At 42.0% G+C, this 12,771-nt stretch overlaps 1 protein-coding gene across 2 annotated transcripts in view; it reads left to right on the top strand.

Annotated features, from left to right (window-relative positions):
* NUSAP1 (nucleolar and spindle associated protein 1) overlaps positions 1-12,771 on the top strand; it is a 449,447-nt gene that overhangs the window by 72,216 nt on the left and 364,460 nt on the right. The window contains exons 4-5 of one of the 2 annotated variants that reach the window (XM_069638852.1): positions 4,211-4,325; positions 8,028-8,114. In XM_069638852.1, coding sequence (XP_069494953.1) covers positions 4,211-4,325; positions 8,028-8,114 — 202 coding nt within the window. The remainder of the gene's footprint in view (positions 1-4,210; positions 4,326-8,027; positions 8,115-12,771) is intronic. The other variant, XM_069638853.1, reaches the window with a different exon arrangement.

Raw genomic sequence — 12,771 nt, 5'->3', positions numbered from 1 at the left:
AGCCACTTACAATTGTTGTATTCTAGAAGATCACCAACTGGGTGTTAAAGATGGTGATGAAGGGCCATGCTTTGGCATTTCAGAGTCTGGCCTCCCTGCATAATACCAGCAAGGAGAAGGGTGCCAAAAGTAAATCTAGTGCGGTTGAAGGATGCCCTTAAGTCCCTTGGAAGCACAGAAGACCACAATGTACTCCAGGTACATTATAAAAACGAAAAAGCAAATGGGCACAGGTTCATAATTGACGTACAAACTCTGAACAAGTTCATTGTTAAAAAATAAGCTTACAAAATGTTTAAGCGCAGGATTTACAATGTGCTCTAGACCAAAAGGACACCTAGTTCCATCTCCCGATACTAAAGAAACTTCCTAAGGGTCCTACAGTTTGAGTTAAAATGTCAGTACTTCCAGGTCAAGGTTCTGCCCTTCAGCCTCAGATCCACACCACAGACCACAGGTTTTAACAGAATGCTTCCCTCTGGTGATGGCTTAGTTTATATAGAATTGACCCGGGAGGGGAGAGTGCATGTTTACAGCTATCTGATCAATTTACTGACTTGCTTGGGCACAGAAGGGGACCAGAGAAACCATGCATTCAACGGTGGGTGTTTGGTATTGTGTAGGGTTTCAAGCAACTAGAATCTAACATTTGAACCGTCGCACAGGATTAGGTTTCTGGGAGCGCCGTTTGAAAAAGAAAGGGTTGGGTCAACTCAATCGAAGATGGAGGTACTGCATTGGTTGGAACACCTCTTACGTCGAGAATGTAGTGTATTGGGCACGGTGTACAAGAGGATGCTGGGCCTAATGTTTTCCTGTGCAACTTTGATACCGTTCTGCAGATGTGACTGCTTCAGGGGTGTTGGACCTTGAGTCGTACCAGATGGATGGAAACGGGGAAGACATTTTGTTGATGACTACAGTGGAGCCTGTCTTGGTGGGTCTACATGCCCAATTTGCAAAGGGAGGTCCAACCTGGCCATGTTTAATCTGCCGCCTCAAGTCCAGTTGGATAGCTCACCTGGAACAGTTCAGTAGCTGGCAATTGCAGAAGAAACCCAAAATGTGCATGAAATTGCTACAGTTAAAATTGACCAATCGTCGCTCAAGAGCCTTCTTCCTAAGGTGGTCTGGGTAGGCTTTAAAGAATCAGGCCGACAGCACTAAGATTGTACTAGATCTGCGAACTGGGGCAATCCCATTCCTGCTGTTGTCCCAGAAGTGCAGCCCCCTTTTGCTGTGGTCTGGAAAGCACCAACCTTTTGAATTTCATCTTGCGGAAAGGAAGAATGCTGACTTTCTAAGAAGAAAGCAGTTCCATTACTGCTGCAACAAAGTTTTTAAGAGGGGGTATTTTACTGGCTTAAAAAAAGGGATATTTATGTATTAGATGGGCAAATCCCATTCCCAATGGGGATTTTTTTTAGTCAAATCTGTTTAAGAATTAAAATACTTTTTTTTATTTTTAAAAACAATACTTCTTTGCACCTAGCCAATCATGCACCTTTCATAAGATGCCTTTTTTTTGCCCCAAAATTCTTTTCCATGGCCGATTGTAATTTTCGAGATCATTCTGGTCACACTGCTCTATTGGTACCACTGATCTGAATATATATATATATATATCTGGGCAGTTGCAGGGGCTTAGGATGTCTCAGCTGTTTCCTGTTTTTAGTTGGAAGTATTTTTTTATTTTGTTCACTCCCCTTTTTTTTTTCTTGTTGAGTATTGGCCCTTTCTTTATATCTTTTTATTTTTGAGTAAAGCACCTTTCATCTGCTTCTCTGTAGAGTTGGAGCCACTAGTGGGAACTAGATTGTTATTATCCTAATGTGTGAATATGAATCTTTTAGTATGTGAAGCTGCTAAACTGTCTCGAGCCCTACACCCAGATACCTCGAATTTACGATCTGCAGTCCAGGCAGCAGGGCTGGGTGGTATATTACAACGCCAAATTGCTCAGTCTGGGAGCACGACTCCTGATGGCCCAGAGTTTGGCCTTCTATACTCAACCAGATTGTATTGAGATACTGTGAAAAGCAGGAGACATGTCCTATCGGGTACAAAGAACTAGAAAAGGATGTACTTGGTGCATGCAGACCTTCAGATTGTCACATCCTGGGAACCAGTCCTACCTGCTAAGCTTGGCTTGCTTTGAGTTCCGATATTCGTCCATTATGGTTCACCTTTCGGGCATTAGAAGATGAGGAACGGGCAAGGGCATTCCTGTAGTAAACCACTTCCTGAGGTGGCTTCTATGTGGTTGCCGACTGACGGTAGCATGGTAGTTGTAGGTTGTTTTGCCCAAACTGATGGGTGTGTCTGTCAAGCCAATGCATTCTTGCCCAAACTGATGGGTGTGCCTGTCAAGCCAACGCATTCTTCCGCTCTAAAGTTACTTTTGTAGAAAGCTGTTTTTAATCTGGCTTTTAAGTCGGTTTAAACGGTGTAAGGAGCAATACTTTAGTAAAAATATTCAGGAACGAGGTCGTTCTGAGACTTTTGGCAAAGGTACTGGTAAGTTTCCTCATAAATTTGAAAATGTACCTGCCACTGCCCTAATGGGATCCATACAAGCTGCCAGATGCGGCACAGAACGCCAAGGGCGTCGTGAGAGCATTTTATTTGGATTGAATTCCTCCCAACCCCGCTAATCTAGACAAAGGGTACCTATATCAAAACAAGGCATCGTAGACCGAATCGCCGTTGCAAGGAGGGTTTATGGCGCATTCCACAAGAGACAATGCGTCTGCCCAGGATATCTGTGGAGGAGCCTGGAGTAATAGGCACACTCTCAGCTGACATTATTGCTGACAGCACATTAGAATGCACCGGTTGGTCGGACAGTGCTGAGAAATCTGATTTTGGCCTCCTTGCATCCATCTATTCCTGTTACTGGAGCACTATTTTTGATTTGCCATTAAAAGCGAAAGAATGTGTTTATTGCTCCTAGTACTGTTTGGTGAACTACATTCATAAGTATGTTCTTCTATAAAAGGTCCAATGCTGGAAATGTTTGTCACATACCTCTTAAGTGTCGATCACACGTTTTGGTGTGCCTTTTTATTTGTATTAGATGCCCACACTCAGTCCTCCGAAAGGGTGCTTATGGTTATGTCTGAGTTAGTATATCAACAATCTGAAAATACTTCAATGGCCTAGCTGTACATGTGTTGTTAAAGGCGCAGGCGCCTGTTTACACAGGCTGTGTACACATGAGGGGAAGTGGTAGGGTTCTCGGCTAACGAGATAATAATAATCCAATGTATGTGAATGTGTAGGACACCAGTGATGGAAATCCAAACGTACAGTTAATTCATTCTTGCTCTGGCACTGTCTCTTGCTATCAAAATGATACGTACTGACCACAACTGCCACCAGCTTGGGTTTCGAAATTCATGAGCAGGAGTAAAAACCCGTTCCTGGCCAGGCCATTGGGTGTCACCCGGTAGTCTTGAACTACCTCTTGGGAACCAAGCGTTCATACAAAGAGTGCTTCCATTCTAACTTAGGCATGAGAAGCAACAGTTCACTTTTTGTCTATTACCCATGCTCCATTAGTCTTTAAATGTCTCCCACATGCGTACTAAATTAACATTCCCAAACGCACATAATTGATTTCACATAGGTATACTTGCATAGCACCAGCTGGCCTCAGGAAGCAAATGGTAGCAGGCACTAATGGCACCCAACAATTTTGAAGCCTGCAGTTCATTTTTTTAATTGTTTATTTACATTTTACCAAAACAAGAATACATCGAACATGAAGCAAATACATCGTAGTACGAACGAAGAGCATCCATACAAACTTGTGAATACAGAAAAAAGAAAACAAAGAAAAACTTTCATTATATATATATCCCTCTTGCTAACACAAATGTATTCTTAAATCTGTATTAGCAAGAGGAATGCCTGCAGTTCATTTTGTTTAATGGGGTCCATCATTGACTGGTCCTCCGCCGCTCCATCTCTTTGATGAAGGAAGACGTTGCCAAATAATATGGGGCATGAACGGCTGCACTGATGTACCCCTCTGCAATGTCGATTGTTCCTTACAGGTAGCTTTATAAAACACAAGGGTTACCCTTGCAACTCGGGGCTAGGAATGCATATCGACTGACGTTTTGTGAATGCCCTCCCTTACCCCCAACCAATATACTTGTCTTTCACTGCAAGCCATTTAACACATTTATTTTTTGTGACGTCACAGGAAGCCTCCTTTGAAGACCAAGAAAAGAGCAAGTGTGAGGGCGCAGCTACTGGCAAGCAAAGCAGAAAAAGGACCAGACCTGAGGATTGTACAGATGAGCAAAGAACCCTGGAAGGTCAGGCATTTGGCATGGGCATAATATTAGAAAACATGGAATTTAAAATCTACAAAACCAAAGTGTATTTTCATGTACTCTGTTTGGAGTTCAAATGGACAGTCTTCCCACAGATTCATCTTCCTATAAAAGAGCTGCAGACACTGACACGCCATCTGGCAATCTAGCAAATGGTCCCCAATAGATGTCTGCGGCTTCACTACTATATAGACGTTTCCCTTCAAATCCCTTTGCCGCCCTGTTATAGGGCTTAAACCTACACTGGCCTGTCTGATGGATTCAGCGTCACAAGATGGAGCAGAGGTTTCATCGTTTGCCCGTTAAATGCTTATTCCATTACAATACTTCTAGTATCAAGGAGGATTATGTCTCCACTGGGGATGAAGCACTGTTTGATGGTAGACCACTGTACTTAAGCATCGCAAGCGAGAAGCCTGGAATATGGAAGTAGTTGGGCTCTATCACGTTTTCTCAACCACTGCCCTAACCCAGAGTCACTGTTGATCTCTCCCTAAGACTGTGGACCTGCTCAGGAACGCTCTGTATGCCTTAAATGTCTACTCTGCACGCCCTCGGATTCTTCTTTGCACACATTGCAGACCCTCCAACATCTTCTGCGCCCCATCAAAATGCACAGCCACTTAAGTGTTCTGCATAACGTTTATCACATATTTGACTTTGCTGACCAGTCTTTTGTTCACCAGTCTTTTTGCCTTTCTCCATATTTAACTGGCCTAAATAATCCTCAATGTTACTGTTAACTGTAGACAACCATATGTACCAGTTAAACTACTCCAGCCTGAGAACGTATCCTGCTGTCCAGCATGCAATATCTTTGCGAGGCTAGACCACCTAGTCCATATCCCTGAGCTCCTGCCATTAGCCTGCTGGGGTCTAAAATGTGTTCATTACTTGTGCGTTAGCTGCTCCAATCGCTAGCATTCTTTATAGTCTGCTATAACGAGTCTGGAAGGAGGTGTTTCAAGGATCAAGGTTACCTTTGGTAGACCAATTGCTGCACACTGGCAATGTGACTTTTAAGATTTTCAGGCTTTCCTTTACTGGTCCACCAACATTTTCCAGATACCCCCTAATCCAAGGATGATTCAGAGTTGCAAATACCTTATTAGTCACATGCAGAACCCCCAATCCCCTCCGGTTATGTCAAGCACCTGCTATTCTGTACGAGTATCCTTATAGAGCTCGCTCCGATTGCTTTACTGGTGAACAGAATATGTGACATGCAGTTTCCCCGTCCCCTGGTAAGGGTCTATGAACTAGTGCCTGTGGACACTCTGTTTTACTCTTCTTTAGAGTTGCCTGAAACAAGTTCTAAAGTAAAATAAACCTCTGGTTATTTAATGTGTTCACGAGATTGATAATCTACTAAAATAAAACTTGTCTGACAAGATGAGCTGAAGAGTTAACACGTGTTGACAGGTGGTCAGGAACTCCAATGTCTGACCAGTATTTGGCCACAATTCTTGTATTCTTAGAGGCAAATAGACCCTGGATATTAAGCCCCAAGATGCTTTCTCAAAGCTATAAACCGTCTTTTTGCCTCCATTGGCTTTTGCAACTTTGCCTTCACGTTCCATTCTGCAGCATTTTCCTCTTTTAAGGCATGCTATCGTGCATCATTTTTTTTTCAAAACATTGACGTAATACTTGGTGGCACATTGATGAATTGCAACTGGCTATATGCAAATGAGCCTGCAAAATGAGCCCTTAAAGTTGTCTCCTTTTGGGGAGATTACGGGTAGCAGTTTTTGAATGAATCTTTGCTACCGAACATCAACTATTAAGAGGTAACAAGAGTATATTGAGAACGGGAAGTCTGACTCTGTTCCCGTCTGCAGGTAAACGCTTGGCCACATAAGATTACTGCTCTGAGTAGACCATGGAACTCTCCAGAGAGCGAGACGTCCAAATATGTACTTTTTTATTTGATCTACTGTGTAGTGATGCAATGTGGCCCTGTGTTAGACGGGTAGTAGCCTCAGCTGATACATCGGACTTGCTGTTAACCTATTTTGCAACTTTGTAATAGTTGCTGCAGACTGGCAGATATTAATTCTGTAATGGCTGCCCGCAGCTCAAAACATCAGTCAATTTGAGGGCTCTTTTTGTGGGCTACTTTGCACTTTTTTATTTTTTTATTTTTATTTTTTAATTTTTATTTTTATGGTTGATAAATTCAACCTTTCAAATATTACAAAATGTCAAAAACAGTGCAATACAATCATTAAAATCCTTGTCACAGTTAAAAAGGAAGAGAAATACAAATACGACACGTGGCAAGCAAAACTCAGAACATTAGAATTCAGCAGCAATATGGCAAAAGAAAAAGTAAAAAATCATAAAAGGTTAAGGATGTGGGTCACGAAAAATTGCATCCAAAAACTGTACAGTTGCTTTCTTAACACCTAGTGAAACGGATGAGAAAATGCATTGCCACATGTTCTTTTGTATGTAAACATTTTGCTCTTCGAAGAAGTTTCCAAAACATTTTTCCCGAATAGTAACTAAATTTGAGCAGTGCACCAAACAATGTTCTAATGTTTCTTTTTGGATAACATTCTTACAAAATCGACACCAATTCTCAGCCTCTCCAATTTGTTTTCTTCGTGCCAAAACGTCAAGAGTCGGCAAGAGGTTTAAACAAAAACATAGACATTTCAGGCAAGTCTTTGAACAAGGAAATTTGGTCAAATAATCGGCCATTACTGAGTCGCTTGTGGCCAAATAAAGTGCGATCAAAGTCCTGCACATTTACAAAATCAATTCAATTTAAACTCTCGAAAGTGCAACTGGTCACTTTGATGTTTTGAAATCAAAATTACGCATTATACCACTCAATTATTTTTTCTCACAGTAACTCCATTAATTCGCCTTTCTCCAACTACTCACTTTCTCTTTTCTTTGGCTTGTCAACTTCCTCCTTGTGGCTTCTTACAACCCTTGTGGCCTTATTGGATCTTCCTGTGTTCTTTCACATATGTCACATGGGATTTTCCCCGGCCCTCTGTCAGCAGCAGCTTTCGTCCCCAAACCTCTCTGCTTTCAACTCCACTCATGGGTATATGCGGTCTCTTGGTCTGCACAATTACACACCCATTCCCTGCTGAGAACTCTGAAGCAGCTCCATGTCTGGTGTTAGTCCTCCACTTGGTTCGCTTCCGGATCTCTCGTTCATCTTTTACTCTGTTGCCCAGTGGCCTGGCTGATCTTGGCTGTTCCTCCCGTGCTTTGTCTGGCTTCACACTATCCTCCTTGCCTCCCTAGTGTTCTTTGACACTTTACTGTTTGTGGACCCTCTTCTTTGGACTGCCACCCTCACTGATTTCTCAGTCTGTCTTCTCTGGTCTGGTGCTACAATCCGATTAAGGAAAGGGGTGGAAAGAACTCTAATTGTTTTTCCCATTTTTGGTGGTCACTTTGCTGCACCTTCATTGCTCGACCGCTGTTAAGCCTGGGGAATCGCTGTCCTGCTTTCAATGGTAATGACCCCGGTTTCCTCCACCTTGGCCACAGGGAAAAATCATGATCTTCTGAATCCTCTTGAAAATGTGTATTTATTCATCATTTTAATATACTCTTAATCCATGCATACTTTTCTGTGTTGTATGCGATATATTTCACAACTGAAATTGCCATCTTCCAAGAATGTTGACACTTTCCTTGCTGTTATGGCATTTTTAGAAGCCGTTACTCCAGGTGGCAAAATTCCAAGATACGTGGGTCGTCAGCTGAAATCTGGAGCAACTGCGGCAAGACCCACAACACCAAGTAGGTGCATTTGCCGCCTTGAAACTTGCCAGTTTAAATCTGGTGCTTGTGCAAATGAAACCTTTGCCCATAATGGTTTTTCTTTTCATTCGTGTCTTTTACAGTAGTCCTAACTCTGACTGCTAATGAGGCGTCAGTTTATTACTTTCTCCTATGATCATCCTATGATGAAATGATCTCTTGTGGAACTAAAATGTTACTTGACGAGAGGCTGGTGTAGCCTTGTGACGTGTGCTCAATACATTTCTGCAATGGTCATTGCTGGCAAACTGCCTGCTTTCTAGACTATTCCAGGTTCACTGCAAAGCATGTACCATGTTGTGAAAGAAAAGCCCGAACTGTACGGTGTCCATGTATTGTGTCTTATTAAGCTAGCACATGTCAAACCTAGAAAAAATGGCAGAAGAAACACTCCACAAATGGAATGCTTTTATTCAATATGAATATAGCTTCCTATTAAAAAAAATGCCCATCCATAAACCGAATACATAGAAAATAAACTGTGCGTTATTGAAAAAAAGATATGTGCAGAATAACCTAGCACAGTCGAGATAATTGCATGTCAAAGCCAAAACAATTTACAAAGCCATAAAAGAAATTCGGTGCCACTATAACGGAAAGCGTAGCCCCAAAAGCTGAGGCTTACGTGTTTCAATCCCCATTTGGTTGTGTGATGTTAGTCTGGGCCAACTGGGTTCATGGTGAAGAACCCGAAGCGTATAATAAGGCAAATCAAAGGAGCGTATTGGGGCGAGTATGAAGGTGGCAGTGTTTACAAATATAGGGGATGTATGGATCAAAAAAGTAATTGAGATCATTTAATTTGCAGCATTCCGTACCCCTAATAATGTTACTTGGTCAAGGCATCATTTCATATGAATGAACTTCCCTTTAAATCCAAGAAATTAATACTGGGTGGTGGGTATGGGGTAGAAACCGAAAAGGGGGACCAGTTAATGCCTCATCATATAAATATTGGAATGTGGGGCAGGCTGAGGGGGAGTAACATACAAATAAAGCTTGGATTAGGTTTGCCTGTGCTCCTAAACACCGTACCGATTTCCAGTGTGATCAACCTCCTTTGGATGGTTCCATGTCATAATGTCTCCTGGAGAAAGTCGCAGGTATTTTTTTTCCTGACCCCTCAAATACTTTCCCCAAAGATTCTATGAGGGGTATAATTTTATGATATACTCCCATCATAGAATATTTGTGGAAAGTGTTTCATTTTAATGAGGGTGCATTTTTTGGGAAATGTCGCCACCTGGCAGCAATTTCCCAAGCGACTATCACTGGACACCCTTTCGATGAGGCCCAAAAGACTTTGTAGAGAGGAGAAACTAGAGCTCTTCACTTTGCTACAGTAAATTAAATGAGGTATTGGTGGCATTTGGAGACCCTCTGCATCAATCATTGGAACCCCACAGCAATATAGCTGGTGTGGTGAAAGAAATCCAATTTTTATGTTTGAACACATATTCTAGTCCTGTTACTACGTTTAAAGATAACCATATTGGAAATGAGTCCTGTTATTATTTATTTACAAAAGGAAACTTGAAAGCTGCATTTAAAAGGCAGCAAATATTGGAAAAGCCTTTTGTATGTGCACAAACGGGGTATGTCTGTGTAAAACGTATGTAGTCTAACAAATTATTGCACAGTATAGTTTGATTGTGACTCTCGTTAAAACGAATAAATAGAGGAAGCAGAGGCACAATGGGTAAAGCCCAGTTAAACGCTGGTTGCACCATATGGGGGAAAATGGCAGCGTGTGAAGGCAAGTCCCTGAACGCTCTCACCAGAGAAAATAAAGCACGCTAGGGAAGACAGGTCCAAGTCGATCTTGTAAGGAAAACATGTTTCAATCTCCTACACAGATGAGTGCTACAGCAAAGAACTCTGCTGCTAATAACGTTCTGCCGAAAAGTGGTACAAACAGAATATTATAAAGAAAAACATTGTCACGTAAACATATTTTGTAGAAACCCATGCGGCTGGTTGGTGTGCGCCTATACATGATCCGCCTGCTTCATAAGAGATGCCAGGTCATTGGTTCCAACCCAATCCGTCCGTCTTCCATCGCGTGTGTGTTGTGGTGATCATTTTCTTCTCACGTCCAAGGTCAAAGAGCAAACTAACTACACTCCTAACTCAATGGTACTTTATCACTGTATTGTGCACCTGGCTGGCCTTAAGACTGGCACAAAGTAGGTTCTGGGGCACTCTAACCTTCACAAACACATTTCACTCGCTCCCTTCATTGCCATCCGGGTCCAAGGTCTCCACCCTCGTTACAAACTATAATTTATCCCTCCCAGCACCTCGCAATACAAATCATACGATTCAACGACGTGCACTGTCCATCCTCTTTGAACATTTTAGTACTTGTTACTTTGGGGTTGGTGGTCAAAGGGCACCCGGTGCCATGGAATTCAGGGATCTTAAAGTTTAGTCCGTTATATGGGCTTTAACTGGGCCGGGTCATACATATATTGGCCAGTGTGAGAACATGCGCACTAGGTGCCAGTCAGTGAACACGGCCTTATAGGGCACATTCCCCTTGCGTACAAAAATACACATCTTTGCAACACTGTTATAACAATGAATGGGCGTTGTGGCGGTTGGGGGTGTGGGCTGTCCTTATGGGGGCTCTTGTATGGCTGGAGATTTCCCTTGTTTTGCAACTTGGGGCTAGTGCATGCAATGCTGCATTCGCTGTGCAGGCCTGGTCTTTTACCTATGATAGCATTCTACGCAAAATAGCAATGTTGCTTGGGCCCTGCGCAACACCATGTGGGTTGATTTCAATTTGATTATATTGACGTGGGGTCCATTATATTGGGAAGTGGTCATTTCACCGCCCCTTCCCCCTGGCCCATCATAGTGCTTCAAATGCATTTTGCCTCACTGTAAAGCACTTAGGTGGGCGGGACAGGGCTGCCCCTTCCCATCATGCTTCACACATTTACTGAATGTTTTTGATGATATCGGCATCACATATTAACATAGGCATTATATCAATAGTTATCACTATTCACAAGTCAATTAGTATTTCGATGAAGGGGAATCGGGAATTTCAGTTCGTCACACAGATGTATAGCCCTCAGTCATTCCCGAAGTATGACTTTTTGTCTTGAAAATAAAACGTTCTCGAAGTGTGGATCAGCAGCTATTGGTGTTAAAATGGTCCATCTGATGTTCTCCGTGTGTCCCAAAGCCATGGCGTGTGGTGCCATAGGTGCATTGACGTTTTCTGCGGATGCTGCTGCTATGTTCAGTAAGATGGACCCTTTCACATCTCGTGGTCATTCCAGTATGTGACTTATCACACAGAGGTCAAAAGTCATAGTAGTATTACATTTGGTAAAGTTCTTTTTATGATCGTGGCTTCTGTATCCCCGGATCAAAAATTGCAACTTTTTATATATCTCACAGCCACCCACCAGGTGTTTTCCAGTGATTAGTGAGTGGCCCTAGTCTCCAAGTCCTCTTGGAGATCTATAGAAGACTGCAGTGTTGGAAGTAACAAGCTTGTCTCTTAAATTGTAGCTTCTTTCAAAAGCAAAACGAGGGGTGTTTAATTTAGATAGACTTTGATTTTAGTAGGTGCCAATGTTTCAAAATTATTTGCATCTATTGTTATGAAATATTTGAAAGTATTGACACAGACTATATAATCTCGCTCAGTATTTTTAGGTTGTTGGCCGAAAGGACTTATTCAGTAATTGTTAGAAGAGCTTCAAAGCAAGTGTTTTGATTTTCTTTGAATACCCTCTCGGGGAAAGTATATTTGACAACAGCTGTGCTTCTTTTTCGGAATCTAACTGGTTGGTTTGGGAGTTGGGGGGGATGCAGGGTAGGCTGTTTCTATGTAGGCGTAGAACCTGCCAAAATGGAAGAATCTCACCTAAAAGAGTCTGGGTGGAATCTGTCATATCTTAGTAAAGAGTTATTTGCTGAAGATTTGGTGTAACAGAATCATTTTAGAAACTTTTTGTGAGAAAAATTGGTTGACTAAAAAAGATTCTCAAATGTGGCCAGTAAACATACGTTGTGGATCTAGACTGTTAAGCCAATATACATTTCTCCTACCGACTGTAATTCTACATCTTATTTTTTGTGATATCATAACTGATGTCCTATCCTTTGTTGTATGCGTTCCTAAGCTACGTAATAATGAGTTGGTGGTCACTATCCATGGGCGGTGGCAGAGGCCATTGATAATTTTTCCAGGGGCATGACCCATTGCCCTGATTTGCCACCAACAAGGACATTTAAGAGATTGTTACATGAATAGAAGCTGGGATTAGGAAAAGGAGGCACTCGGATGAACCGCCATTGTGATGAGGAAGAGGGACTATGGCAAGGAAGATGTAGAGGGAGTGTGATGAGCAAGACAGTGAGACAAGGAATGGAAGTTTGCATTGTGATACCAAATATATGAACAATAAATGTCATTTTAAAACACCTGCATAATTGATAGAAATTGCCTCTTTAAGTTACAAACATATAAAACCTATCACTACAAATGAAAACTGAGCACTTTATATCCCCTGTACTTGTTCCCTTCACCTGAACAAACTTCAACTAGTCATTTCTATGTACTTTTCTAGATTTCTCTAATACATAAAGATCGAAGTTTTCAGAATAGGCTTCT

Source organism: Ambystoma mexicanum, chromosome 14 (assembly GCF_040938575.1).
Source record: "Ambystoma mexicanum isolate Mex_15411 chromosome 14, UKY_AmexF1_1, whole genome shotgun sequence".
Lineage (NCBI taxonomy): Eukaryota > Metazoa > Chordata > Amphibia > Caudata > Ambystomatidae > Ambystoma > Ambystoma mexicanum.
Note: the sequence above shows the minus strand (reverse complement) of the source record. Positions and strands in the feature narration are given on the sequence as shown.